We start from the raw sequence: 27,933 nt of genomic DNA on the forward strand, positions 1-27,933 counted from the left end.
ATTAGAGAAATCCATTGATACATGAATTTGTTAAGTGTGATTTATGCAAAGAAATGTGAAAATTTCCCAACACATACCTATCTCATCCCCATCACAGCAGAATTTTGAAACTTGAATCATGTAGAAACTAAAGCCAATCTAGCCTCTGGTGTGAGGTATGAGACACTGTCTTCATGTAATTTTAATAGAAGACAGTTAACACATATGCTTGTTTTGAAACATGATACAGCTTTAAAATGTACAGAAATCCTTAGTCACATGAAAACACAAACTATTTTAAGGCAAATATATAAAATGTATCACAAATTTTCCTTTGGTGTATATAGAAGTAACAGATAACTGAATACTGAGGAGACTGGCTCGGATGCTTAGTTCTTTCAGATTTCACTATAATCAACTGTCGTCATGGTATTGTGTGTGGTTAAGTCTTCATGAAGCCTTTCCATCAGTGACATTCATAAGGTCTTATTCTTACCTTTAGAGATATGGATTAAAATGCTTTTCTCAGACTTCAATTCATATGCTTATTAGTGACTTATTTTTAATGTAATTACTCAGTCTTGAGTGAGAATAATCTATGGTTTTTAAGGACAACTGGATTCTATTTAGGACATTAATTTTTACAAACCATGAAATAATTTTACATAATTGGAAAAACTTAAACAGTGTGAAGAAGTTAATGAAGAATTCTACATTTGCTCTTTGGGAATGATGAATCCTTTCTCATTTGACTTTCATGCAAAATCAAATTTATATTTTAGTTTCTCAGAGAATATTTAGTTCTAATAAAGTTTGACATACTAAAATATATTCTCATTTTGTAGTTCTATAACAAGTGGATTTATGTTCAAGGTTTTCTGTTTCATTTAGAGAGCGCAGCGGGGAGGGCTGGAAGGGGACAGTGCGGGCTGGAAGGGGACAGTGCGTGTGTATGTATATGTTTCTGTGGCTGTGTGAGTGTGTGCGGCAGTAGGATATGATAGATATGCTCATGTAGATCACAGGACAACTTTCAGAGATTGTTTTTTTCTTCCAGTTTGTGCATTCCCTGGGCACAAACTCTGGTCTGAAGGCCTGACTGTATGTAGCATTAGCTACTGAGCTATCTGTCAAGGTTTTAATTAGTAAACTCTTACTTCTCTGTTAAGTTATAGGCCCGGAACTATCTTTTTGCAAAGTTAAAACTTGTTTGTCTGTAAGTTCTCAAATGTCTGTCATGAAGAATGCCTTGTTAGGAGGTAAGGGCATTGAGTACATGGTTCCTTGTAATGACTATGAATGCAGTACACAGAAATCTTTGAAAGGAAGCAGTTCACACTGCTCAGACATGACACAGCTAGGGTTTAGGCTGAGAGTGGATAAAGTTCACGGTGACAATGAAAGTAAGTAACAGGTGGAGACATAGAGGAAAGTATGCAAACAATAACAGAGCCTGGCAATGTCACCAAAGCCAGCTAGGCAGGCAATGTTGTAGAAAATAACAGGGAATACAGGGAAATGCATGCAAAGGATCAGACAGATACAGTCTCTCTCTCTCTCTCTCTCTCTCTCTCTCTCTCTCTCTCTCTCTCTCTCTCTCTCTCTCTCATCCTCTCCTTCTCCCTCCCTCCTCCTTCCCTTCCCCTCTCCTCCCCCTGACCCTCCCCCTTATTTTTGAGAGGAAAGGGTTTATTCAGCTTTCACTTCAACAGCACTGTTCATCATCAAAGGAAGTCAGGACAGGCACTCAAAGTGGACAGGAATCTGAAGGCAAGAGCTGATGTAGAGGCCATGGAGGGATGTTGCTTAATGGCTTGCTTAGCCTACTTGTTATAGAACCCAGGACCACCAGCCCAGGGGTGGGCCCACCCACAGTGGACTGGGCTCTCCCTCATTAATCACCAATTAAGAAAATGCCCTACAGCCAGATCTTATGCAGGCATTTTCTCCCTTGAGATTCCCTCCTTTCAGATAACTCTAGCTTGTATCAAGTTGATATAAAACCACCCAGCACAGAGTTCCATTAGGCATCGGGGTTGGCAGCAGTCATCTTTCCTGTCTGAGTCTCCCTCCCAGTATCCCAGCCCTCCTTCCATTCCTTCATCTCACAGCTGGATCTCACTGTGTTGCCTAAGCTAGGCTTTTGAACTCTTAATCTTCCCATCTTAACCTCTTGAATAGCTGAGATTACATACCCCATATTATTTAGAAGAATGTTTTAAATGAGAATATTTAATATAGAGTTTTCTTAAAAGAGACCTTCCTAAATATTCTACCAAATTTATACATACATGTCTTATTTCATTTTATAATGTCCTACATCAAAATCAAAGCAATCAACTTGTTTCAGGGTATCTTGATGTCTACCTTATTAAGAACTGTATAACCACACACCCTTTCCTATCTATCCAGTGGTACTAGGATAAAACTTCAAACAACCCTACTGCCAACAGCACAGTGAGAAGCAAGGTTCTAGAGATGAGACTTTCTGAGTACCCACAGTACACGTCACAGCCCACTCTAGTTTATAGGTCCCACAGTGGTGCTGTACCAAACACTGCACCTGATATTTAATGCCCTCTCAAGAAATGTTTACTGCATGGAAAAATAAAAGACTAATCAAGCAGAGGACAGAAACCCTAGCACAAATTTTCTGTCAATCTTTTCTACATCAATTTTATTTCTGGCTTTGTTAGTTTTTAAAATTTAAAGTTAACATTCTTGTTGTACATAGTACTGAACAGCATTCGTAAACATTCCTAAACAAAAGATCACAATATTTAAGTACATACAATTTCCAACTTATAATTGGAGATGAGAGTCCGCATGAATACAGTCTGAGGCATGAACGTGATGCTTATGAAAACGTAAGAGTACAGTGGGTCACCCAGGCTGACTGCAGCCTCAACCAGCAGCAATGTTACTTTACGATTGCTTCTGCGTGTGAAAACATGTGAGCAGGACATTCAGAATATGCATAACTCATTTGCCAAACAGGACAAGCCCTGGATTATGTATAATCAACATCCATCACTCCCAGGCAAGAGCTGACATCTAAATCTTAAACAGAATGATGTATTTGTTGAGTGGGAGTAATAACCTAAGAATAACCTTTGTTTTATGTTAGGTGTTTCTCTTTGAGATGATTATTACTCAACAGAGAGTGTGTTTCCCATGTAACCATGAGTTGCACAGTTTCCCTTTAGGTGCACAGTAATGATTGCCTTTGTGATGACTTCCATGCTGTTAAGAGATCATTAGTACTTGACTTGTGTGACTACACAGCCATCATAATAGAGAGAAAGAAACTTGTAATCAGCCACAGCTTTCTCCTCCTGCAGTATTAATCTTCCTACATTCCTCATATCCATTCACACTGAAATAGAACTTTTTTAATATTTTCAGCTCCTTTTAAGTCTGTGTTATTTCACAATATGTGAAAATGTGAACAAAAACACTGGATTAAAGATAACATTTATGCATAAATAATTGATAAGGAAATAAACACTCAAAACATCATAGAATGTTATTTTATTTTTTTAAGCCTTTTTTGTCCAGTCCTTTTAGTCCCATTGAAAACTTACATGATTAAATACAGAGTAAGAAGTTGAGAGCGGACAGATCATCTATCAATTACATGTAATTTTCTTTATATTACATACTATAATAGTATTGATATGTATGTGTTCCCAGTGAGAAGTCACCCCATCCATTTAGAGATTTAAAAGTTAAAAATCCCTAATAACAGCACATGACTGGTTCTAGCTAATGCCAGCAGCAGCAGCAGCAGCAGCAGCAGCAGCAGCAGCAGCAGCAGCAGCAGCAGCAGCAGCAGCATTCCCTTAGCTAAATTCTGCTCAGGAGGTCTATGCTTGTATTTAAAAAGTCAACCATCAGACTTTCTCAGATTTACAGGAGAGCTTTTCTCATTTTACAGTCGCCATGTGGAATGGGTAATTTTCCTACTATGTGGCTACAGTTCGTATCATTGAACATTTTAGCAGCAGTCTTGCCTTAAGCTATCTGACATGAGAGTTGTCACTGCAGTTATAGCAGCCACAAATATACCCAATCGTTCTACAAACCATGCTAGGCTGCACAGCTTGAGTTCTACAGTTTGGGCATCTTTTCCTGAAATGCTGACTGGCAGACAGAGGAGTCTGATGTGGAATAGAATAGACAGCCCCCCACATGTACCTGCAAAGTTTCACCAATGAGGAATTATTACGCCCAGATAATGTTCACCGACTATTTCGGATTTGGCTGTGTATACTGGGGAACAGAAGCCCAGTACTGAGGAGTAGGAGGCCGTAGTGAGCAGGCCAAGTTTGCTATTGTGTCACAGACACAGCAACCTATGAAGGCATGGAGAACATGAGATATGATAAGATACTATAAGCTCTGGCATGTGAAATCCAAATGCTCCGATGTAGTAAGAGACGGACCTACACTGATGAGAAGTACCAACTGAATTCTGAGACGTTTGTGAGCACAAAACTGAGCAAGGCACCTATATCCATTCCAATAGAATTCTGGGGAGGGTTTAAATTTAATTTTCATTAATACTTCTTAGGACTAGCTATAGTAAAATCATTTAATGTGGAAAAACTGTAGCAGGTATTGTAAACAACATATCTTTAAACATTTACTTAAAGCTTTTATTTTTCTTTTTTTTTTTTTTTTTTTTTTTATATTTTTATTACATATTTTCCTCAATTACATTTCCAATACTATCCCAAAAGTCCCCCATAGCGCCCCCCACTTCCCTACCCACCCATTCCCATTCTTTTGGCCCTGGCATTCCCCTATATTGGGGCATATAAAGTTTGCAAGTCCAATGGGCCTCTCTTTCCATTGATGGCTGACTAGGCCATCTTTCGATACATATGCAGCTAGAGACAAGAGCTCCGGGGTTCTAGTTAGTACATCATGTTGTTCCAACAATAGGGTTGCAGATCCCTTTAGCTCCTTGGGTACTTACTCTAGCTTCTCCATTGGGAGCCCTGTGATACATCCAATAGCTGACTGTGAACATCCACTCCTGTGTTTGCTAGGCCCCAGCATCGTCTCACAAGAGACAGCTATATTTGGGTCCTTTCAGCAAAATCTTGCTAGTGTATGCAATGGTGTCAGTGTTTAGAAGTTGATTATGGGATGGATCCCTTTCAAAGGACACTTATAGTATGGTATGCAAAGGGAATGTTTTCCTTTCCTTTTCGTATTTTACACACACACAAACACACACACACACACAGCATATATATACTGAGATGTATTCTCACCAGCGTAATCTGTATGTGTCATGTAGATTAAAACAGCAGGCAAAAGCCACCTGATTGACTTACTGTATGTCCTCTGCCTTGCATGGGAGCAGCTGCTTTTGAGGACTAACATACAGATTTGAACATGGATAAATGAAACCTGACAACGGAAACATTTCCTTGTCTGGCTTCACTTTCCATTACAGAGATACGTCTTTACTGTTGCATGTACAGCAGCGTTGTTGTATGTGCCTCACTGTCTTATCCTACAATCCTTCTGTACTCTGCTGGTGGACAGTTCAGTGGATGTTAGCATGAGGCACTAAGCATGGAGCTATTATTACTGTACATTCCAGCTACAAGTCATACACATGTGTGTCCTACCCCTATGGCTTAAAAACACAGGGCCATGGCTTATGACTGTGATCCATAATGTTTCCTAATCATAACCTTTAAGATACTTAAAGCAGTTTACATGCAGCTTGTGAAACTCTGAGTTACGGTATCAGCATTGCTGATTTGGGTGAATGGATGTTAGCACCTAGTCATAGTCGTAATAGTGACAACTCAGTAAGACTGAACTCGCCTCATATACTAATGGCCGAGAACATTTTTAAAATTTTAAAAGATTTTTAAAAGGTGCTTCTTAGACTATTGATCTGTGCAGCACAAGAGTGACTAACCAATGAAGCTAGTTCCAGGATGGTAGTTCCTGACAATGTATTGACTATGTGACTCTTAGTCTTTTGGAGCTTATCATGCAATGTGAAAATCTAAGATACTAAGGTAAAAGAACCCATAAAGCACCTACCATTACCTCAACTAAATGGGAAGACACTGGGATATTTCAGAAGACCAGAAGGCTGACAGAAACACAGACACTACACTGCGTTCCTTAGGTCCAGATGAGAATAAAGACTCCATCAGGGTCTGGACCAGGGGCTAACTGTCAGGGGGGAAGTTGCTATGCTAATGTATTACAGTACTTCCTTCCCATCAAAAAAACCAAACCCAAAAAATCAATCCAAAAGGCTAAGTCATGTGAATTTGGGAGTCATGACTAATATAAATTCTACTCCTTATTTAATAATACATACATTCTACAATTTTTTCAAATTCACTCTTTTAGGTTTCTTTTTTTTTTAAACATATTAGCCAACGACTTTCGTCTACTTTTATTAAGCACATGAAGTTGAATTTATCAAAACAATTACTGGAGTTATATAGACTGTGACTGCATTATTTTGTGATTTTTTTGTTGTTGTTAATTCAATACAATGAGCTTCTCTTCTCTTTTCTTTTTCTTTTTTCTTTTTTTTTTTTTTACAGTACAAAGTTGATTTTCTTTAATTTCACATTTAAACAGGAAGGAAATCTTAACTGAGTTATGTTTAAACCCATGGGCAGATTTCTCAAGAAAATATTTTTAAGAACCATATAAAAATTCAATTTTGAGGCTAGGTTTGGCAATGACATTCTGCCCACCAGAATTTTATAGGTCTGCTTATTTGGTTTTTCCCTCTCTGTGTCCTTCCAAGTGATCTACAGTTGTGCTTCTCATATCCATGTCCTTTGTAATGAAGTTTCCATTATCTCTTTTTTTTTTAATTTATTTTTTATTAGGTATTTTCCTCATTTACATTTTCAATGCTATCCCAAAAGTCCCCCATACCCACCCCCCCAATCCCCTACCCACCCACTCCCCCTTTTTGGCCCTGGGGTTCCCCTGTACTGGGGCATATAAAGTTTGCAAGTCCAAAGGGCCTCTCTTTCCAGTGATGGCCGACTAGGCCATCTTTTGATACATATGCAGCTAGAGACAAGAGCTCCGGGGTACTGGTTAGTTCATATTGTTGTTCCACCTATAGGGTTGCAATTCCCTTTAGCTCCTTGGGTAATTTCTCTAGCTCCTCCATTGGGGGCCGTGTGATCCATCCAATAGCTGACTGTGATCATCCACTTCTGTGTTTGCTAGGCCCCGGCATAGTCTCATAAGAGACAGCTCTATCTGGGTCCTTTCAGCAAAATCTTGCTAGTGTATGCAATGGTGTCAGCGTTTGGAAGCTGATTATGGGATGGATCCCTGCATATGGCAATCACTAGATGGTCCATCCTTTCGTCACAGCTCCAAATTTTGCCTCTGTAGCTCCTTCCATGGGTGTTTTGTTCCCATTTCTAAGAAGGGGCAAAGTGTCCACACTTTGGTCTTCGTTCTTCTTGAATTTCATGCGTTTAGCAAATTGTATCTTATATCTTGAGTATCCTAAGTTTCTGGGCTAATATCCACTTATCAGTGAGTACATATTGTGCGAGTTCCTTTGTGATTGGGTTACCTCACTCAGGATGATGCCATCCATTTGCCTAGGAATTTCATAAATTCATTTTTTTTAATAGCTGAGTAGTACTCCATTGTGTAAATGTACCACATTTTCTGTATCCATTCCTCTGTTGAGGGGCATCTGGGTTCTTTCCAGCTTCTGGCTATTATAAATTACAAATTCACTCTTTTAGGTTTCTTAACTATCTAATATGATAATAGAATTCTTAACAATATTGAAATTAACTTTTCAAGGTATAACGTGTTCAAATTTTTTCTCATGGTTTATTTCATATTGTCATCACAGTAACTTACAAACTTGTAAAAATACCCTAAGTGCACATGTGCTTTCAGTCGGGTGCACAATTTTAAGAAGTTATGACAAAATGTTCCTTACTCTAAAGTAATCCATATGATGAGTTTATGCCAAGTGTGCATACATGAGAGAGAAGTAGTAAATGAAAGGATGCTTATAATATCGATGGATAGAAAATGAACTTACCACTTGTCCATTGTGTGGGTTCTTATGAGCATATGGAGGTCCACGGATATGATTCCACATCTGGCCAGACGTCATAGCAAAGACTATACACTGAAAACCAGGGCACAATATTTCAATACATAAGCCAGGGAATGCCAGAATAATGCATATTTTAACAGTAACACTCACCATTAAACTACCATTTAAAAATCATGTGTCAGTTCCCATGATTAAAAAAAAAAATCCAGTTCCTATAGGATCCTGAGCAAATTACTCTCTCTATATCTTTAATTCCATATTTATGAAGCTGACTAATTCTCCCTAAGAGATGCAATGATACCTAAATAACACATTATCTTAAGCACTGACAGTGACAATCTGACAACACTTGCCAACCTGGGCCAGCCACCAAAGAACATGTGGTAGAGATAAAAAGTGGGGTCCTTCTTTCTGAACTTCACACTCATTAGGACAATGCAAAGCTTATGTTCTTAGGTTCCCACATCTAGATGTCCACTAGTACTTAGCCTCACTCAGCAAAGTACCTCACTACAAACCCAAAAGATCAGTAGAAATGGAGGAAGCTATATACTCAAGAATAACTCCTAGGGATTATTTCTGTGCCTGTTGGCTCAATATGAGAAAACAAATGTATTTGGAAAAAAACCTCAATGATAACAAAGCATAACAAAGGGGAGTGGTAATGAACAAGACGTTACAGATATGGTGAGTTCTCCTGAAACATTACTTTTAAATCCATCAACTTGAAAACTCCTCTAGAATAAAATGTGTGCCTCAGGTCATGCTCAGTACTCGTTAGGCCCTGTAATTTGTCCAATTACTCTTCATTTAGCTCCCTGGCTCTGGTAATTATCTGTCTCCATGAGGGTTAAAAATAGCAATAAAGAACCATCTAAATGTGTGTGGTTTTGCTTGTTTGTTTTGTTTTTTAAAAAGGAAACATAAATAAGAGCAGGATATGATGTACCTTTGGAGAATATAAAAACTCAAAGGAACAAGTTATGATGTTTTTGGTTTTGTTTGTTTTAATTAAATTTATTTATTCACCTTACAACCCAATATCAGCCCTTCCTCTCCTCCTAGTACCCCCTCATGTAAATCTTCCCCCTATTCCCTTGAGAAGGGGAAGCCTCCCTTTGGGTACCATCCCCCTCAACCCCCATCCCTCTATCCCACAAACATCAAGTTGATGCAAGGCTAGGCACATCCTCTCCCACTGAGACCAGTCAAGGCTGTCCACTTAGTTGTGTGGGATCCAGGCCGATAGGTAACAGGTTCAGGGACAGACTCTGCTCCAATTGTTTGGGAGACTTGCATGAAGACCAAGCTGCTCATCTGCTACATATGTTGTGCAGGGGCCTAATTCCAGTCCCTGTTGGCTATTTGGTGGGTGGTTCAGTCTCTAGGACCCAAGGGTCCAGGTTAGTTGACTCTGTTAGTCTTCTTGTGGAGTCTCTGATCTCTTCGGGTCCATCAATCTTTCAAAACTCTTTAATTAAGACCCTCCAGGTTTCATCTACTGCAGAGACTATGAGTCTCTACATCTCTTCCCATTGGCTGTTGGGTGGAGCCTCTAAGAGGACAGTTATGCTAGCTAAGCTCCTATCTGTACGCACAATGGAACATCATTAATAGTGTTAGGGATTGGCTTTTGGCCATGGGATGGGTCTAAATCTGGGGCAGTCATTGGATGGCCATACCCTCAGATTCTGCTCTTTGTCCCTGCACATCTTGTAGGCAGGACACATTTATGAGTAGAAGGCTTTGTGGGTGGGTTTGTGTCTTTATCCTTCCATTGGGAGTCCTGCCTGGCTACAGGAAGTGGTCACTTCAGGATCCATATCCCCTACTGCTAGATATCTCAGGTATAGTCACCCCCTTAAGCCCTCTGTGGCCTCTCCCCATCCCAGGTTTCCGGCACATCCTAGAGATTGCACCCGCTTCTTGGCCAATCTACTTTCTATCCCCTGCTCTCTCCACATATGATCCCTGTGCTGGTCTGCTCCTGTCCCCATACCCTCTTCCACCCTGTTCCCTACTACCATAAACCTCTGATATCTATTTTGTTTCCTTTCTGAGAAAGATTCAACCATCCTCTCTTCTTCTCTCCTTGTAAGTTGACTTCATTGGGTCTGTTGATTTTAACATGGTTATCCTGTACATTATGGCTAATATCCACTTATTAGTGAGTACATATCATGCATGTCCTTTTGGGTCTGAGTTACCTCACTTAGGATGATATTTTTTAGTTCCATCCACTTGCCTGTGAAATTCATGATGTCCTTGTTTTTAATAGCTGAGCAGTATTTCATTGTGTAGATATACCACATTTCTTGTATCCATTCTTCAGTTGAGAGACATCTAAGTTGTTTCCAGTTTCTGGCTATTTCCAATAAAGCTGCTATGAACATAGTTGAGCAGGTGACTCTGTGGTATGGTGGAGCATCTTTTGGGCATACTCCTAGGACTGGTATATTGTCTCTTAATGTATAGAACTATTCCAAATCTTCTGAGAAACCACCAAATTGATTTCCAGAGTGGTTGTACAAGTTTGCATTCCTGCCAGCAGTGGAGGAGTGTTTCTCTTCCTCCACAATCATGCCAGCATGTGCTGTCTTTTAATCTTAGCTATTTTGAGGAGTGTAAGGTGAAATCTGAGGCTAGTTTTGGTTTGTTAGTCCCTGATGACTAAGGACGTTGAACACTGTTTAAGTGCTTCTCGGCCACTTGAGATTCCTCTGTTGAGAATTGTTTAGCTCTGTATCCCATTTTTCAATTCGGTTATTTGGATTGTCAGTGTCTAACTTCTTGAGTTCTTTATATATTTTGGATATTAGTTTTCTTTTGGATATAGGGTTAGTGAAGATCTTTTCCCAATCTATAGGCTCTTGTTTTGTGCTGATGGTGGTGTCTTTTGACTTATAGAAGCTTTTCAGTTTCATGAGGTCCCATTTATGGATTCCTGACCTTAGTGTCCAAGCCACTGGTATTCTGTTCAAGAAATTGTCTCATGTACCCCTGAGTTCCTCCCTATTCCCCACCTTCTCACTATTAGATTTAGTGTACCTGGCAAACACAATATTTTGGAAACTGAAGTTATAGTTGCCAGCAAGCATCATAGTTGGAGAGAAATGAAACAAAGCAATCTGACAAGCCTCAACCTGAAGGATGAAGGTCTTTACTTGGGACATCTGTATCACCTCCTCCAAGACTCAGTGAACATCACAGTAGAGGGGTGAAAAAGACTACAAGAGCTAAAGAATAATAAGGAATGCTGTGCAAAGCTGTCTTTCAGACATGATATGGTGCTGTACCAATGGAATCAGCAGCACAGATACATGCACAAGACCTATATGTACTAGGCTAATCAGAATTCTATTATAGAATTTTAGAGAGAAAAATATTTTTATACTCCAGATAGCTACACTTCTAAAGAGAATGAGTTACAAAAGGGAACACTTTGTAATGACATTGAAAATACAGAGAACAGTTGGAGTGTTATTATTGCATACGCAAGAAGGGAAACGATGTAGCACATAAGCGAGAGGCCTTAGCCTCAGATAGGAGTAGAAACTGCTCAGTGACTGACTACAGCTATCTAAACACAAGGTTTACCTTACAAACATGCTGCTACAGGGTAGTCTGGGAAGCTATAGAAACGAATCTTCATTTGCAATTTTAACAAAAATAATCAACATCAAATGTACATTTAAGTGCCATATCAACCTTCTTGTGGCATGTGAATTTCTCTCAATGGTACAAATACAGAAATTTTCCTAAGATTTCCATGTTATAGAAGTTGGTCAATATCACAAAATGTTTACATTCAGAATTAGGTCTAAATTATGATAGTGAGACCATGATTACATCTGTGTCATATTAATATAGTAATAGATACATATGCAAACACATTTTGCTAGTACTCAACAGAAAATGACCAAATTATCTTAAACATAGATATCAAAATTAAGCAACAACATAATCTATGGTAGGTTTTGTAAATTCCCTTAACTGTTTATTCAAGTGTCCAACAGCTGGAGTAATAAGCATAAAGGAACCTTAGAAAAGGATTCTCTGCTGAGTCATTAAGACAAACTTACAGAAATCCAGGTCTCACAACGTTGTGGCAAATTTTACAAGATACAAGAAAATTCTGAATTAACATAATCATCTAAAGTGCCAGACATGCCAAATTTATGCTAGCCATCTTTATGCATGACACATTTCTGACTTTCATCATAGATGCTAAAAATCTGTCACCATTTTAGTATACTCCTTTATTTGGATGACTCAATTTTTGCCATTAGTGTAACTGGAACTTTTATTAAATAATATATTCAGAAAATGCACAATTCATGAGGAGACATCTATGAGTCATCATAAAGTGTGTAAAGGAGAAAAATACAGAACAGAACTATTTTAAGACACGAGTCTTCTGAGGTACTCCCTGAGAGATGTCAAGACAGCCTTCTAAGAGAGGACATTTTCTTGAAACGGCTGCAGTATGTTAGGTCCCACCCTCTTTCACAGATGCCATGTAGCTGCTCTCACGAGTAAGTACATGCACATCCCCAAGCAGTCACATGCTAAACACTCTCTTTACACCTGGGCCTAGATGTGCATCCTTGGGTATCCTGCTTGAGGCCTCGGAGAGTAACACTTTAATTTTATAATGTATTAGAGATTATGGTAGTTGAGTGCACCTTCCTATGTTTAATGGAACTGGATATTAAGTGACGGTGCCCAGTTTTCTCCTCTTCCTTGGTATTTGGTTATGTGCCTTACGGTTACTGTCTTGTTGAAGTTCTTTCTACTTGTGGGTCGGGCACTTTAAATATAGAGAAAGCAAGTAAGTCTCAGCAATTGAGTGCTTTTCTTTTTATTGTTTTACAAGTATCACTTAGCAAACAGAAGTTTTTAATGTTAATATAGCTCATTTATTTCTTCGAGTATAGTTACTTCATCTTCTGCTCTAAGATATTCTTGTCTAACAATGAATATCTACACATTATTTTCAAAGTATTATGTTCCCCATTAGTCGTAATTCATTTGCTCTCTTGTACATGGTAGGAGGTAAGACACAAATTCATGGGTTTTCCGTCCCACTGCATTGGATATCTTTCTTACAATACATGACTTTATAACCATAAACCTGTTTGTACACAACAACTGTGTTCTCTCTGTCTTGCTGGGAAATGACCATCACAACATTACTAAGGATCTGCAGTGAAGCTGGTCTTGTAAGTACAAACTTCAACCACTCTAGCTTCTCTTTCATGATAATTCTATTCTTGCCCCTTTGCATTTGCAGATATAGTATCACATCTTTTGTCAACTGTCAAAAAATTTTCCAGATTTTTCTTATAATGAAAATGCATACTCTTACAGTGTGGAGTTATCTAATCTGTGATAACATACCTTTGCTTAAGTCTCTTTCTTTAAAACAATTTCCTTAAATGTCACATGGTAGCTGTCAGCTTACTTACCTTTTACTGGACTGAGAGGGGAGAGTATCTTATGGTATGACAATGAATGATTTCTTTAACTTCATTTTCTTTTAAAAAGATATTTAAATATTTTTATATTGTTAATGTATGAATATGGACTATATCAATCTTGCTGAATTACTCAATAGCTTTATGCTTATTCATATTCTCTTCACCATTTTTTTTTTACATTCAGAGCCCACAATAAAATCCATGTATATTCATGAGGACTGGTCTATTATTTTCCTATTTCTAAATGTTAGTGTCATAACTAAAAATAAGTTATTTTGTTTCAGAAAGCTTAGAAAATATCTTTTCTTGCTCATAAAAATAATTATAAGATAAGAGCATTTAAATATCAGAGAGAGTTAGCCACCCCCTCCCTTTTTTTATAATTTGGGGGTTTAAGAACGTAGCATAGAATGCAGACATTCTCTCTATTGGTGCCTTGATTTGGTATACTAAACTTTTTCAAGTTTCTTTGTAATTACCAATTTCATTGTTGAAGTACAATCCCTTAATCTAGCAAGGTGTGTCAAGGTGAGTCATGGCTACATTATGACTATCTAGATGAGTTCTGGAACCAAACCCCACTGGTACAAAAGAACGTAAATATTCAGAAAGAGATTTTCATTATTTTAAGATCATGGATTTTAATAGTTTATCTTTAAAATAAAAAATGCAGTTGAGTACACCCAGGTCACACAGATTTGTTTCCTACAGTCTTCCTCAGGACCCCATCCTTTTGTCTCAGCTATAAACTCTCAAGTCCCTCCCAGGAATCCCACCTGCCATGCTGGCCAGGGAATCAGGAAGGCTGTCTTACCTTTTCTGCTACCAATTCCAGTCCCTGAGTCCTACGTCCAGTTTTGTAGCTGCCCACCAGCTGTGGCTTCTCACTCTTCTCTGCCTGATTTCCCGAGGTCTACACAGATCCTGGTGAAACACCTAGCTTTCCTCTCTCAGGTAGCAGACCTCTCCTTCTTCTGGGTCATCCCCAGACCTCAGTGTTAGCTGCCAATACCTAGAAACACATTCTGTCTAGGACTAAGCATGCCCACGCCTGGAAGGATCACAAAAGAATTCTCTACCAGGTAATACAGTCAGTTACACACTCTCCTAAGTAAAAGGGGCAACCAAGGAACAGAGAACAACCACCCAACAAACGCAAGGCCAGATAGCAATACTATATACACACCCACAGACACCAAACCACCCCAAAATCCTGACAATTATGTAAAGATCATGTTGTAATAGTAATAGTGAAGAGAAGAAACTCATGTCAAAAACACAGAAAATATTTTCAGCAAAAGTGTGGAACATATTTTCCCTAACTAACCTAAAGAACGAGGTCCCTATATAAAGGTCCATGAAGCATACCAATAAAAATAACAGGACAAGAAAAGACATTCCCCTGCAGGTAACTGTTTCTCTTTAGTTAAGAAAATTAAGAATCAAGTTTGTTTTCTGTTTTTTGTTTTTGTTTTTAAGTATATTCCAAAGATATAAACTCATTCTGTGGGATTGCAGGACTATCAGAATTCAATTCGTGGCTGTCCCTGTCTTTGGAGATCATCAGCTACTATTAGTCCATGAGGGTGAAGGGAGCAGAGATGACAGACCAGGAGTTCATGAGCCCTGCGAGTACCTTAGGTGAATGCTCGCACCAGGACCAGCTTTGGGGGGGGGGTCATATCAACCTTACCTGGGGGGATCTAAGGCTTATACAATCTGGGGGACTGGGGATGGGCACATCCAGGAGGAGCAAAGGTCATTAAGTGGAGGTTTAGAGTACTAAAATGCCTCATTAACATGGGGAAGCATTCCAGAACTTCAGTTGCCAGCTGATCTGCTTCTTATCGGGAGAAGAGAAGTTCATCTGGCAGTCTAACTAAGGATAAATGCCCTTCCTCAGTAGAGGTAGGTGTACGTATGTGTGGGAGTGGTGTGGGTAGTGGGGGGTGGGGGGAGGGCTGGAGAGATGGCTCAGCAGTTAAGAGCAGTGACTGTTCTTCCAGAGGTCCTGAGTTCAATTCTCAGCAACCACATGGTGACTCACAACCACCTGTAATGGAATCCAATGTCCTCATCTTCTTCTGATGTGTCTAAAGACAATGTAACTATATACATAAAATAAATAAATATATCTTTAAAAAAGAAGTGTGTGAGTGTGGAGTGGGGGGAGGTGGTAAATTCCACAGATAAGATCAGAGAAGGAGAAGCCCTGTTAATGAAGGGATTGCTCCATATTGCTCTGAGCTTAGAGGGTATGAGATCAATGGTAGACTTTGACCTTAATTAGCGGAGTTTTCCCACAAGAATTCTCCACAAATAGGTTGCATATAAAACTACCTATTTAAAAAACAGGCATAGCTATCTTCTAATGAATCAGGTGGCAGATGAAGGAAGTGTTAGGGATGTCCTTAAATGCCTACTTCCCTGAAAAAATAACAACAATAACTTGTTTCCCACTTGGAAAGGTGAACAGCTAACTATACAAACAGCTTTATATTAGTCAAAAGTTAAATAATGTTATTAAAATACATATTTGGGGGGTGCTTTCCACCATTCTGTGAAATCAGAGCCACCCAATAACTCTGAATGTTTGTTCTAACAAGTTATAATGTGTTTAAGGCATAAAGACTTTTCCTGCTCATGAAAATTGTCTGAGAATTTGTACTAATCTTCAGCCTTTTAAGCTTCTCATATAATCTAGGTAATTAAACTGATATAATTTTTTGAGGCAGGAGAAACATCAGGGTGTGAGAACCATCCACTAGTGCAGCTCTTCAGCAGTAGCAGGCAGAAGGAGTGTCTGCCCCACTGTGATTTACTGTGATAATAAGGCTGGCTTATTAGACTTTTAATGATGTCTTTTCTTTCATGTTTTTAATTCTCAGATCATGGGATGTTTTCTTTTGTGTCTGAAAGGAATGTTACTACTCACCACACTAATATTGCCTGGGTTAAAATGACAGGAATCTTTGAAAACTGGATAGCCACGGAGTTCTGTAGTATGAGCTACAAACTACCCTGCTTCAACCCATTCTAGCACTTCAAGCAACACTGCTTTTTGAAAATTACAACATTTACATTTGCCCTATAATTCAGTATTTTACCTAACCATTCTACTTCAACAGCATCATAGATCAGGACACAATTAATTCTCTAAGTAAAGACAGAAGAAGCTAAGTGAGAACCAGTCAGTGACCTATACCATGTTCCCTAGCCCACTGTTGCCTTTTATGAACGCGAGGTACTTAACAAGCATTTTTCCTGCTCAAGATACCCAAAAGGCAGTAAAATCTAACTGTATCACCTCTGAAATTTAACTTTGAAGTCAGGAAGCTATGAATATGTATGTATAAATATCTCTAGAGCTCATTTCCTCTTTGCCAGGAAGTTCAAATCTTTCAGAGTATTCTATGCATAAACCACTATGTATAAGTTTCTCCTTTTTGCAATATATATTTATTCTTACTCTAGTCGTGAACCAAAAGCAATAAAGTACAGTAGTAAATATAATTAATACCCTTATAAGACAGTTTGTCTAGAGGTAAGGGCTTATAACACTAAGTAATTCGTTGAAAAGTATGTTTTCAAATGGATCAGCTATAAAACATACACCTAGTAATTTATTTTTTTAAATATTTATTTGTTTGTTTTATGTATATGAGTACACTGTAGCTGTACAGATGGTTGTGAGCCACCAATGTGGTTGCTGGGATTTGAGTAATTTCTACTCTTATTACTTACTAGAAAATGGTATGGAGTAGGTGGCTGGGGAGATGGCTTAGAGATGGCTCGGCTATTAAGAGCACCAACTGCTCTTCCAGAGGTCCTGAGTTCAATTCCCAGCAACCCCATGGTGGCTCACAACCATCTGTAATGGGATTGGGTGCCCCCTTCTGGTGTGTGTTTGAAGACAGCTATAGTACACCCATAAATACAAGAAGGTTGAGTGTGTCTGTAATTATAGCAGTGAGGAAAGGGAGCCAGGAATATCTTTAAAGACTGCTGGACAAGTCTAGTTGAATAACTGAGCTTCACAATTAATGAGAGATGCTGTGTCAAAAAATTGGCTGGGTGAACCAAAATGCATGCAAGGTCTGGACCTAAGCCTTCCACACATTTGTAACGGATGTGTAGCTTGGTCTTCATGTGTGAACCCTAACAATTGGAACAGGGGCTGTCTCGGACTCTGATGCTTGCCATTGGATCCCCTTCCTCTACCTGGACTTACTGCTTGGGCTCAATGGGAGAGAATGCCCTTAGTCTGCTCACACTTGATGTCCCAGGGTGGGTAGGTACTCAAAGCAGGAGGAGGGAGGGAGGGATATGCAGATGTGCTGCTCCTTCAGTGAGGAGAAGAGGAGGCAGTAATAAGGGAGGGATTTGTGAGGGTGAGACTGGGAGGAAAGGACAGGATCTAGAACCAGATGTAAAGTGAAGAAATAAATTAATGAAAAAAAGTTGGGTGGGTGAAAAAAAAAAACAACAATACAATATACCCAATGTCATCCTCTGGTCTTCATGGACACCCCTATAAACATAGCCACATAAATACATACACAGACTGTGCGTGTGCGCGCGTACACACACACACACACACACACACACAAACACACACACACAGAAAAGGAAATAGCATAGGGACAGAAAATCCATACACACTCTTTTTCTAGATAATTCCTTTTGCATTATTGATACATTCCTGTATTACTTATCAGTGCTAAGAACTCTTCTTTTGCTAGGCAGAGAAAAGGCTTTTCTAATAGAATTACTCAAAATCAGATACTAACATTTCTGCCAAAACTGAAATGTAAACTCCGGCTTCCAAAGGGGAAAAATGTTGTTTATTTAAACCAGGTAAGTATTTCAGGAACTGAATGAACAAAATAGCATTTTGGATAGCATTTTAACTGCTGAAGAAAGTCTCCAAAATAGGTTAAGAGGAGACAGAATCAATAACATATATTTACTCATTATGAAGAATTAAGGCTGGTGACAGTTGGGATGGCAGTAATAGTTGTAGAAGACAGAAAATTATGACTACGATTATTCAGAGGGCATGTTTGATATTTCTACTGCTTAAATGACTTCACTTCTAACAGTTACCAATAGATAAAAGACATCGAGATTTTAATCTATATGTTAAAAAAAGGAAGAGATATAAAAAAATCACATTATTTATTTTTTAAAATGTTATCATCCGAACAGAGTTTTAAATGCACTGTCTGAAAACATGCCTTTCTGGTGTCTAAAAGGCTACCATTGGGGAGTGGTTCACCTGCCAAGCTTCTCCTGTCAGGTATTTGTTTGTGAATGTTAGAATATATTCTATTTAAGTTTTCAAAATGAAACACAACAAGTATGCATGGTGCAATAGATGAAACAAGAACTGATCTGCTGCTATATTCAAAACTCAACAGACAAATGGGTGTCTATGCATTCTTGCTACCACAGTGGGTTCCAGTGTCCAGGGAGCTATATGTTACATAAACACTGTGCCTGAATTTGGGGACACAGAGCTTAGTGACTATAGATAAGGCAAGTAGGTTCAAGTTCTGGTTCCGAGTTTCCACCTCTGTGAACTGAAGCAAGTTGACTGTAAGTGAATATGTTCTTGCTTGTAAAATATAAACTTCCTTGCACGGTTGCTGTGAGGTACACAGATAAAGTAAATACAATAAATAGTAATATTGATCATTACTGCCTTCTGATATGCTAATTAAGGAGTCTTCTTGGATGTGAGGATTCAGAAAAGAAAACTGACTGGCACTTTTAGGGTGAAGTGCTGGAAAGATTTCGTATGTTCTTTAAATACTAACGACTTTTAAAATTCTAACAAGACTTTGAAGAAAAACTTGTATTTTAGAAATTAATTTGGGTAGATTCACTGAAATAAGCATCCCAAAATCTGGCCGATACAAAACTTCCCTTCTTTTTTTTTTTTTTTTTTTTTGATTCATTCTCAGTTTACCCACTGTCTATTTACTTTAATTACTTCAACTTAATACAAAGAAATATAACTTTCATAAATAAGTGTTACAATCTTTACTCTTAAAAGTATGAATTTAAACACATAATTTGTCATTGCTGGAAAGGTTTTTTGTGGATATCTAAACTCTGCATGTTCCTAGAGAAAAGAAAACTGCTCTCAAGAGGTTGCAGTATGGGCTGTCTCATACTCTGCCCTGTGGTGGCTGGTCTGTCAGTCTGTCTTATAGCGGCTATTGCCTGGTCAGTCAGTCTGTCCTATAGTGCCTGTTGCGTGGTCTGTTAAGTCAATCTTTCCTACGGTGCCTGTTGCCTGGTCTGTAGATCTGTCCTGTGCTGCCTTGGTTTTGCCTGCTTTCAGTCCACCCTATCAATTGCAAATCAGTTCTGAAGATTCCTAACTACTTGGTGAAATTAAAATATAAAATATTTATGAAGGGTGTACAGAGCCACTGGACATAGGTAAAGTGAGAATTTGCTGTATGTCAACTATACATACTACATTACACATATCTGTTTTTAATATACTAACCATAAATATTTCAGGTATCTTGCTGAATTAACTTTTTACTGTATTTTACTTTAATTGGACAAATTAATAGATTTTTACCATGACATTTCAGCACATGCATACATCATACTTTGACATATGCAACCTCCATGCTAACCTTATTCTCTTCTTATGGGATACTTATAATATTTTTTATTACCATACACTCTTCTATAAAGGGGTTTATTTTTAATTTCATATCTAAATTGTGCCATATGTAAGAAACCTACAAGCACACTGCTGAAGTGTACGACTGTCAGTTCTCCACAAACTGCCTTAAAGCTTCAAATGACAACTACAATGAAATCATGCTAATGACGAATTTCCACTTAATCTATAATTTTAACTAATATTTTGATTGCACATGTGATTAATTTCATGAGTAAAATGAAGATGAGTAAGACAAAATTAAGCATGATTTGTAACCTTCACTACAAAGATACGTACTATGACGTCTGACAGATAAGCAATGCCTAACTAACCTCGCCCACAGTGACACATAGTTAATAATCTTCTAACATTATGATGAATTACTATTGTGTGGTATCTAACATTATTCACAATTACAGTCTTATTTCTTCTTTAAACAGTCAGTGTGATGCTTTACAATGAAGCAAACTCTTTGGTAACCTTTCCCATGACATACTGCTTCCTAGTTTATGCTTTTCATTTTAAAAATTCTGTGCTAATTTCCAATCTTTCCTATAGGATTTCTGTTTTTATATTCATAAGTATAGTTTGCAGAATGTCTAAACATCTACTTCTACATTTAGCCTTCTCTAAAAATCCCATATTCTTTTGAACATTTTGAAAGCTACAGCTTTTTTATTATCCACAGAAGAATGACGTCCATAAATTCTATATACTATGGCATATTTCTTCATTTTCTTTTTCTGATGTAGACTACTTTATAACTCATTTAATTAGACATATGTCCATATATTGTAAATTATTTTGTTTACATTAATTTTATGGTTTCTATTTAAGAGAAATCTTCTTTTCCTTGACTATTTATTAGTTTATTCTAAGTAATTTTCAAAGCTTAGTAGCTATTTTTATTAATAACAATATCTGTTTTATTAAAATTTAAAATCTCAATATGGTCAGATGTAGTGTTGCAAGCCTTTAATTCCAGCACTCTGGAGGCAGAGACAGGTGGATCTATAAGTTCAAGACCAGCCTGGTCTACAACATGAGTTCTAGGACAGCCAGGGCTATATATTGAGACACTGCCTCAAACCAAACCAAACCAAACCTAAACATAACCCCATTCATTTTGTCTACCAGACACTGTCCAGGTTCGTTTGATTTATACCATTGAATTTCCATTCATTTGATTCCTCCAATTAAATTCAGCCCAAGACTGATTAACTCTCAAGATCAAATGGGGTCTGCCATATTCAGAGAGGTATGGTTCTACCATAGTAAGAAAAGCATCAAATATTTTCCCATGATAACCAAAAGATAATGGCCAAAATCCTAAATGAAAAGACAAACCATCCATCTAGATTAAAATCATGACCACTCAACTAGTTGCCTGTTAACAGCTTTACATCAAGGTACAAAAAGTTATTCCAGGCAAATGCTAGCAGAAAGCAAGCATGAGCATCTACACCAATATCCAAATACCTCGGATCCAAATTAAAGATAAATAGAAGCTGAGAGAGCTGGTCTTCCAGGAGTGCTCTCACTCATAAGTTCAGAGGTGAGATCACCACTTTCTCTCCAACAATTGTCCAAAGAGGGACTTGCCAGGAGTGCACAGGGCACAGGGACAGCAGAGCAGCTGGGGACAGGATCCTTCTGGTCTCCATCTGCATCCTGGAACCACAGCCCTCCATACCCAAATCCTACCCAAGAGAAGGCTGGTCTCCCCAGCCATGCTGACATACCTAAGATCCCAGGCTCCCAAGCCCACAGGAGGGACAAGCTCCAGTCAGAGTCAGAAAGACCAACACCAGAAAAAACAGATGGTGAGAGGCAAGCACATGAACCTGCTAAGGAACAAAAACCAAGGCTATGTGGCATCATCAAAACCCAGTTCTCCCACCACAGCAAGTCCTGGATACCTCAGGACACCAGAAAAAGAAGATTGTGATTTAAAAATCACATCTCACGATGATGATAGAGGACTTTAAGAAGGATATAAATAACTCCCTTAAAGAAATACAAGAGAAAAAAGGTAAACAGGTAGAAACCCTTAAAGAGGAAACACAAAAATCCCTTAAAGAATTAAGGAAAACACAACCAAAGGAGAAGGAACTGAACAAAACCATCGGGGATCTAAAAATGGAAATAGAAACAATAAAGAAATCACAAATGGAGAAACACTGGAGGTAGAAAACTTAGGAAAGAGATCAGGAGTCATAGATGCAAGCATCACCAACAGAATACAAGAGATAGAAGAGAGAATCTCAGGTGCAGAAGATTCCATAGAAAACATTGATACAACAGTCAAAGAAAATGCAAAATGCAAAAAGGCTCCTAACACAAAACATCCAGGAAATTCAGGACACTATGAAAAGATCAAACCTAAAGATAATAGGTATAATAGAGAGTGAAGATTCCCAACTTAAAGGGCCAGTAAATATCTTCAACAAAATTAGAGAAGAAAATGTCCCTAACCTAAAGAAAAAGAAGCCCATGAACATACAAGAAGGCTACAGAACTCCAAATAGACTGGTCCAGAAAAGAAATTCCTCCCATCACTTAATAATCAAAACACCAAATGTAAAAAACTAAGAAAAAATATTAGAAGCAGTAAGAGAAAAAGGTCAAGTAATATATAAAGTGAGAATTATAAGAAGTACAACAGACTTCTCATCAGAAACTGGAAAAGCCAGAAGATCCTGGGCAGATGTCATATAGACCCTAAGGGAACACAAACACCAGCCCATGCTACTATACCACAAAACTCTCAATTACCATAGATGGAGCACCAAAATAATCCATGGCAAAACCAAATTTACACAATATCTTTCCACAAGACCATCCCTGCAAATGAAATAGATGGAAAACTCCAACACAAGGAGGGAGACTACACCCTAGAAAAAGCAAAAAAGTAATCTTTCAACAAACTCAAAAGAAGACAGCCACACAAGCATAATTAATTACAAGTCTACCAACAAAAACAACAAGAAGGAAAAATCACTATTCCTTAACATCTCTTAACTTCAATGGACTCAATTCCCCCAATAAAAAAACATAAAATAAACGACTGTATAAGTAAACAGGGCCCAGCATTTTGCTGCATAGAAAAACACACCTCAGTGTCAAAACAGGCACTACATCAGAATATAAAGGGCTGGAAAACAATTTTCCAAGCACAAGGTTCCATCAAACAAGCTGGAGTTGCCTTTGAAATATCGAATAAAATGGTCTTTCAACCAAAAGATATAAAAACATAAGGAAAGACACTTCATAGTCATCAAAGGAAAACAAAAACTGTCAAGAAAAATTCTCAATTCTGAACATCTATGCTTCAAATCAAGGGTACTGACATTTATAAAAGAAACTTTAGTAAAGTTCAAAGAACACATTGCACCTCACACAATAATAGTGGAAGACTTCAACACACCACTTTCATCAATGGACAGATCATGGAAACAGAAACTAAACAGAGACCCAGTAAAACTAACAGACATTATAAACCAAATGGATCTAAAAGATATCTACAGAACATTTCATCCTAAAACAAAAGAATACACCTTCTTCTCAGAACCTCATGGTACCTTATCCAAAATGGTCATATAATCAGTCACAAAACAGGCCTTAAAAGAAAGGAGAAGACTTAAGCAAAGTTGAATCAAGATCAGGTTAATGATCTAAACAGCCCTATATCCCCCAAAGAAATAGAAGCAGTCATTAATAGTCTCCCAACTAAAAAAAACCCAGGACCAGATGGGTTTAGTGCAGAGTTCTATCAGACCTTCAAAGAAGATCTAATCCCAGTTCTTCACAAACTATTCCACAAAATAGAAAGAGAAGGTACTCTACCCAACTCATTCTATGAAGCCACAATTACTCTGATACCTAAACCACAAAAAGACCCAACAAAGATAGAAAACTTCAGACCAATATCCCTTATGAATATTGATGCAAAAATCCTCAATAAAGTTCTTGCTAACCGAATCCAAGAACACATCAAAAGAATCATCCATCCTGACCAAGTAGGTTTCATCCCAGGGATGCAGGGATGGTTCAATATACGGGAATCCATCAACGTAATCCAGTATATAAACAAACTCAAAGACAAAAACCACATGGTCATCTCGTTAGATGCGGAAAAAGCATTTGACAAGATCCAACACCCATTCATGATAAAAGTCTTGGAAAGATCAGGAATTCAAGGCCCATACCTAAACATGATAAAAGCAATCTACAGCAAACCAGTAGCCAACATCAAAGTAAATGGTGAGAAGCTTGAAGCAATCCCTCTAAAATCAGGGACTAGACAAGGCTGTCCACTTTCTCCATACCTATTCAACATTGTACTTGAAGTCCTAGCCAGAGCAATTCGACAACAAAAGGAGATCAAAGGGATACAAATTGGAAAAGATGAAGTCAAAATATCACTTTTTGCAGATGATATGATAGTATATATAAGTGACCCTAAAAATTCCACCAGAGAACTCCTAAGCCTGATAAACAGCTTCGGTGAAGTAGCTGGATATAAAATTAACTCAAACAAATCAATGGCCTTTCTCTACACAAAGAATAAACAGGCTGAGAAAGAAATTAGGGAAACAACACCCTTCTCAATAGTCACAAATAATATAAAATATCTTGGCGTGACTCTAACTAAGGAAGTGAAAGATCTGTATAATAAAAACTTCAAGTCTCTGAAGAAAGAAATTATAGAAGATCTCAGAAGATGGAAAGATCTCCCATGCTCATGGATTGGCAGGATCAACATTGTAAAAATGGCTATCTTGCCAAAAGCAATCTACAGATTCAATGCAATCCCCATCAAAATTCCAAATCAATTCTTCAACGAATTAGAAAGTGCAATCTGCAAATTCATCTGGAATAACAAAAAACCTAGGATAGCAAAAACTCTTCTCAAGGATAAAAGAACCTCTGGTGGAATCACCTTGCCGGACCTAAAGCTCTACTACAGAGCAATTGTGATAAAAACTGCATGGTACTGGTATAGTGACAGACAAATAGACCAATGGAATAGAATTAAAGACCCAGAAATGAACCCACACACCTACGGTCACTTGATCTTCGACAAGGGAGCTAAAAACATCCAGTGGAAGAAAGACAGCATTTTCAACAAATGGTGCTGGCACAACTGGTTGTTAACATGTAGAAGAATGCGAATCGATCCATTCCTATCTCCTTGTACTAAGGTCAAGTCTAAGTGGATCAAGGAACTTCACATAAAACCAGAGACACTGAAACTTATAGAGGAGAAAGTGGGGAAAAGCCTTGAAGATATGGGCACAGGGGAAAAATTCCTGAATAGAACAGTAATGGCTTGTGCTGTAAGATCGAGAATTGACAAGTGGGACCTCATGAAACTACAAAGCTTCTGCAAGGCTAAAGACACCATCAATAAGACAAAAAAACCACCAACAGATTGGGAAAGGATCTTCACCTATCCTAAATCAGATAAGGAACTAATATCCAATATATATAAAGAACTCAAGAAGGTGGACTCCAGAAAGTCAAATAACCCCATTAAAAAATGGGGCTCAGAACTGAACAAAGAATTCTCACCTGAGGAATACCTTATGGCAGAGAAGCACCTGAAAAAATGTTCAACATCCTTAATCATCAGGGAAATGCAAATCAAAACAACCCTGAGATTCCACCTCACACCAGTCAGAATGGCTAAGATCAAAAATTCAGGTGACAGCAGATGCTGGCGAGGATGTGGAGAAAGAGGAACACTCCTCCATTGTTGGTGGGATTGCAAGCTTGTACAACCACTCTGGAAATCAGTCTGGCGGTTTCTCAGAAAATTGGACATAGTACTACTGGAGGATCCAGCAATACCTCTCCTGGGCATATATCCAGAAGATGTCCCAACCGGTAAAAAGGACACATGCTCCACTATGTTCATAGCAGCCCTATTTATAATAGCCAGAAGCTGGAAAGAACCCAGATGTCCCTCAACAGAGGAATGGATACAGAAATTATGGTACATTTACACAATGGAGTACTACTCAGCTATTAAAAAGAATGAATTTATGAAATTCCTAGCCAAATGGATGGACCTGGAGGGCATCATCTTGAGTGAAGTAACACAATCACAAAAGAACTCACACAATATGTATTCACTGATAAGTGGATATTAGCCCAAAACTTAGGATACCCAAGATATAAGATACAATTTGATAAACGCATGAAACTCAAGAAGAATGAAGACCAAAGTGTGGACACTGTGCACCTTCTTAGAATTGGGAACAAAACACCCAGGGAAGGAGTTACAGAGACAAAGTTCGTAGCTGTGATGAAAGGATGGACCATCTATAGACTGCCGTATCCAGGGATCCATCCCATAATCAGCTTCTAAACGCTGACACCATTGCATACACTAGCAAGATTTTGCTGAAAGGACCCAAATATAGCTGTCTCTTGTGAGATGATGCCGGGGGCCTAGCAAACACAGGAGTGGATGTTCACAGTCAGCTATTGGATGTATCACGGGGCTCCCAATGGAGAAGCTAGAGAAAGTACCCAAGGAGCTAAAGGGATCTGCAACCCTATTGTTGGAACAACATGATGTACTAACCAGAACCCCGGAGCTCTTGTCTCTAGCTGCATATGTATCGAAAGATGACCTAGTCGGCCATCACTGGAAAGAGAGGCCCATTGGACTTGCAAACTTTATATGCCCCAATATAGGGGAATGCCAGGGCCAAAAGAATGGGAATGGGTGGGTAGGGAAGTGGGGGGTGCTATGGGGGACTTTTGGGATAGCATTGGAAATGTAATTGAGGAAAATATGTAATAAAAATATTAAAAATTAAAAAAAAAAAAAGAAATTAGACTCCAGAGAAACAAATAACCCATTATAAAATGGGGTATGAGCTAAATAAAGAACTCTCAACTGGAGAATACTGAATGGCTGAGATGCACCTATCATCAGGGAAATGAAAATCAAAACAACCCTAAGATTCCACCTCACACCAGTCAGAATGGCTAAGATTAAAAACTCAGGTGACAGCATATGCTGGTGAGGTTGTGGAGAAAGAAGAACACTCCTCCATTGCTGGTAGGATTGCAAGCTGGTACAACCACTCTAGAAATCAGTCTGGTGGTTCCTCAGAAAATTAGACATAGTACTACCAAAGGATCCAACAATACTACTCCTGGGCATATACCCAGAAGATGTTCCAACATGTAATAAGGAAACATGCTCCACTATGTTCATAGCAGCCTTATTTGTTTGTTTGTTTTTGTTTTTGTTATTTTTGTTTGGTTGTTTGTTTTTTTTTTTCTAAGACAGGGTTTCTCTGTCCTGGAACTCACTCTGTAGACCAGGCAGGCCTCAAACTCAGAAATCCACCTGCCCCTGCACCCCAAGTGCTGATATTAAAGGCATGCGCCACCACTCCTGCCAACAGCCTTATTTATAATAGCCAGAAGCTGGAGAGAACCCAGATGTCCCTCAACAGAGGAATGGATACAGAAAATGCTGTGCATTTACACAATGGAATACAACACAGCTTTTAAAAACAACGAATTTTTGAAATTCTTAGGCAAATGGATGGATCTGGAGGACATCTTCCTGAGTTAGGTAATCCAATCACAAAAGAACACACATGATATGCAACCAATGACAAGAGCATATTAGCTCAGAAGCTTGGAATATCCAAGATACAATT

The 27,933-nt window shown here is 38.4% G+C and overlaps 1 protein-coding gene across 4 annotated transcripts in view; it reads right to left on the reverse strand.

The window, feature by feature from the left end:
• Positions 1-27,933, reverse strand: part of Tusc3 (tumor suppressor candidate 3) — a 141,063-nt gene that overhangs the window by 38,620 nt on the left and 74,510 nt on the right. For 2 of the 4 annotated variants that reach the window (XM_029480733.2, XM_085844012.1), the window contains exon 6: positions 8,060-8,149. The exons of the other annotated variants lie outside the window; for them this stretch is intronic. In XM_029480733.2, coding sequence (XP_029336593.1) covers positions 8,060-8,149 — 90 coding nt within the window. The remainder of the gene's footprint in view (positions 1-8,059; positions 8,150-27,933) is intronic. 4 annotated transcript variants of the gene reach the window in all.

This window comes from Mus caroli, unplaced genomic scaffold (assembly GCF_978045245.1).
Source record: "Mus caroli unplaced genomic scaffold, Mus_caroli_1 scaffold_10, whole genome shotgun sequence".
Lineage (NCBI taxonomy): Eukaryota > Metazoa > Chordata > Mammalia > Rodentia > Muridae > Mus > Mus caroli.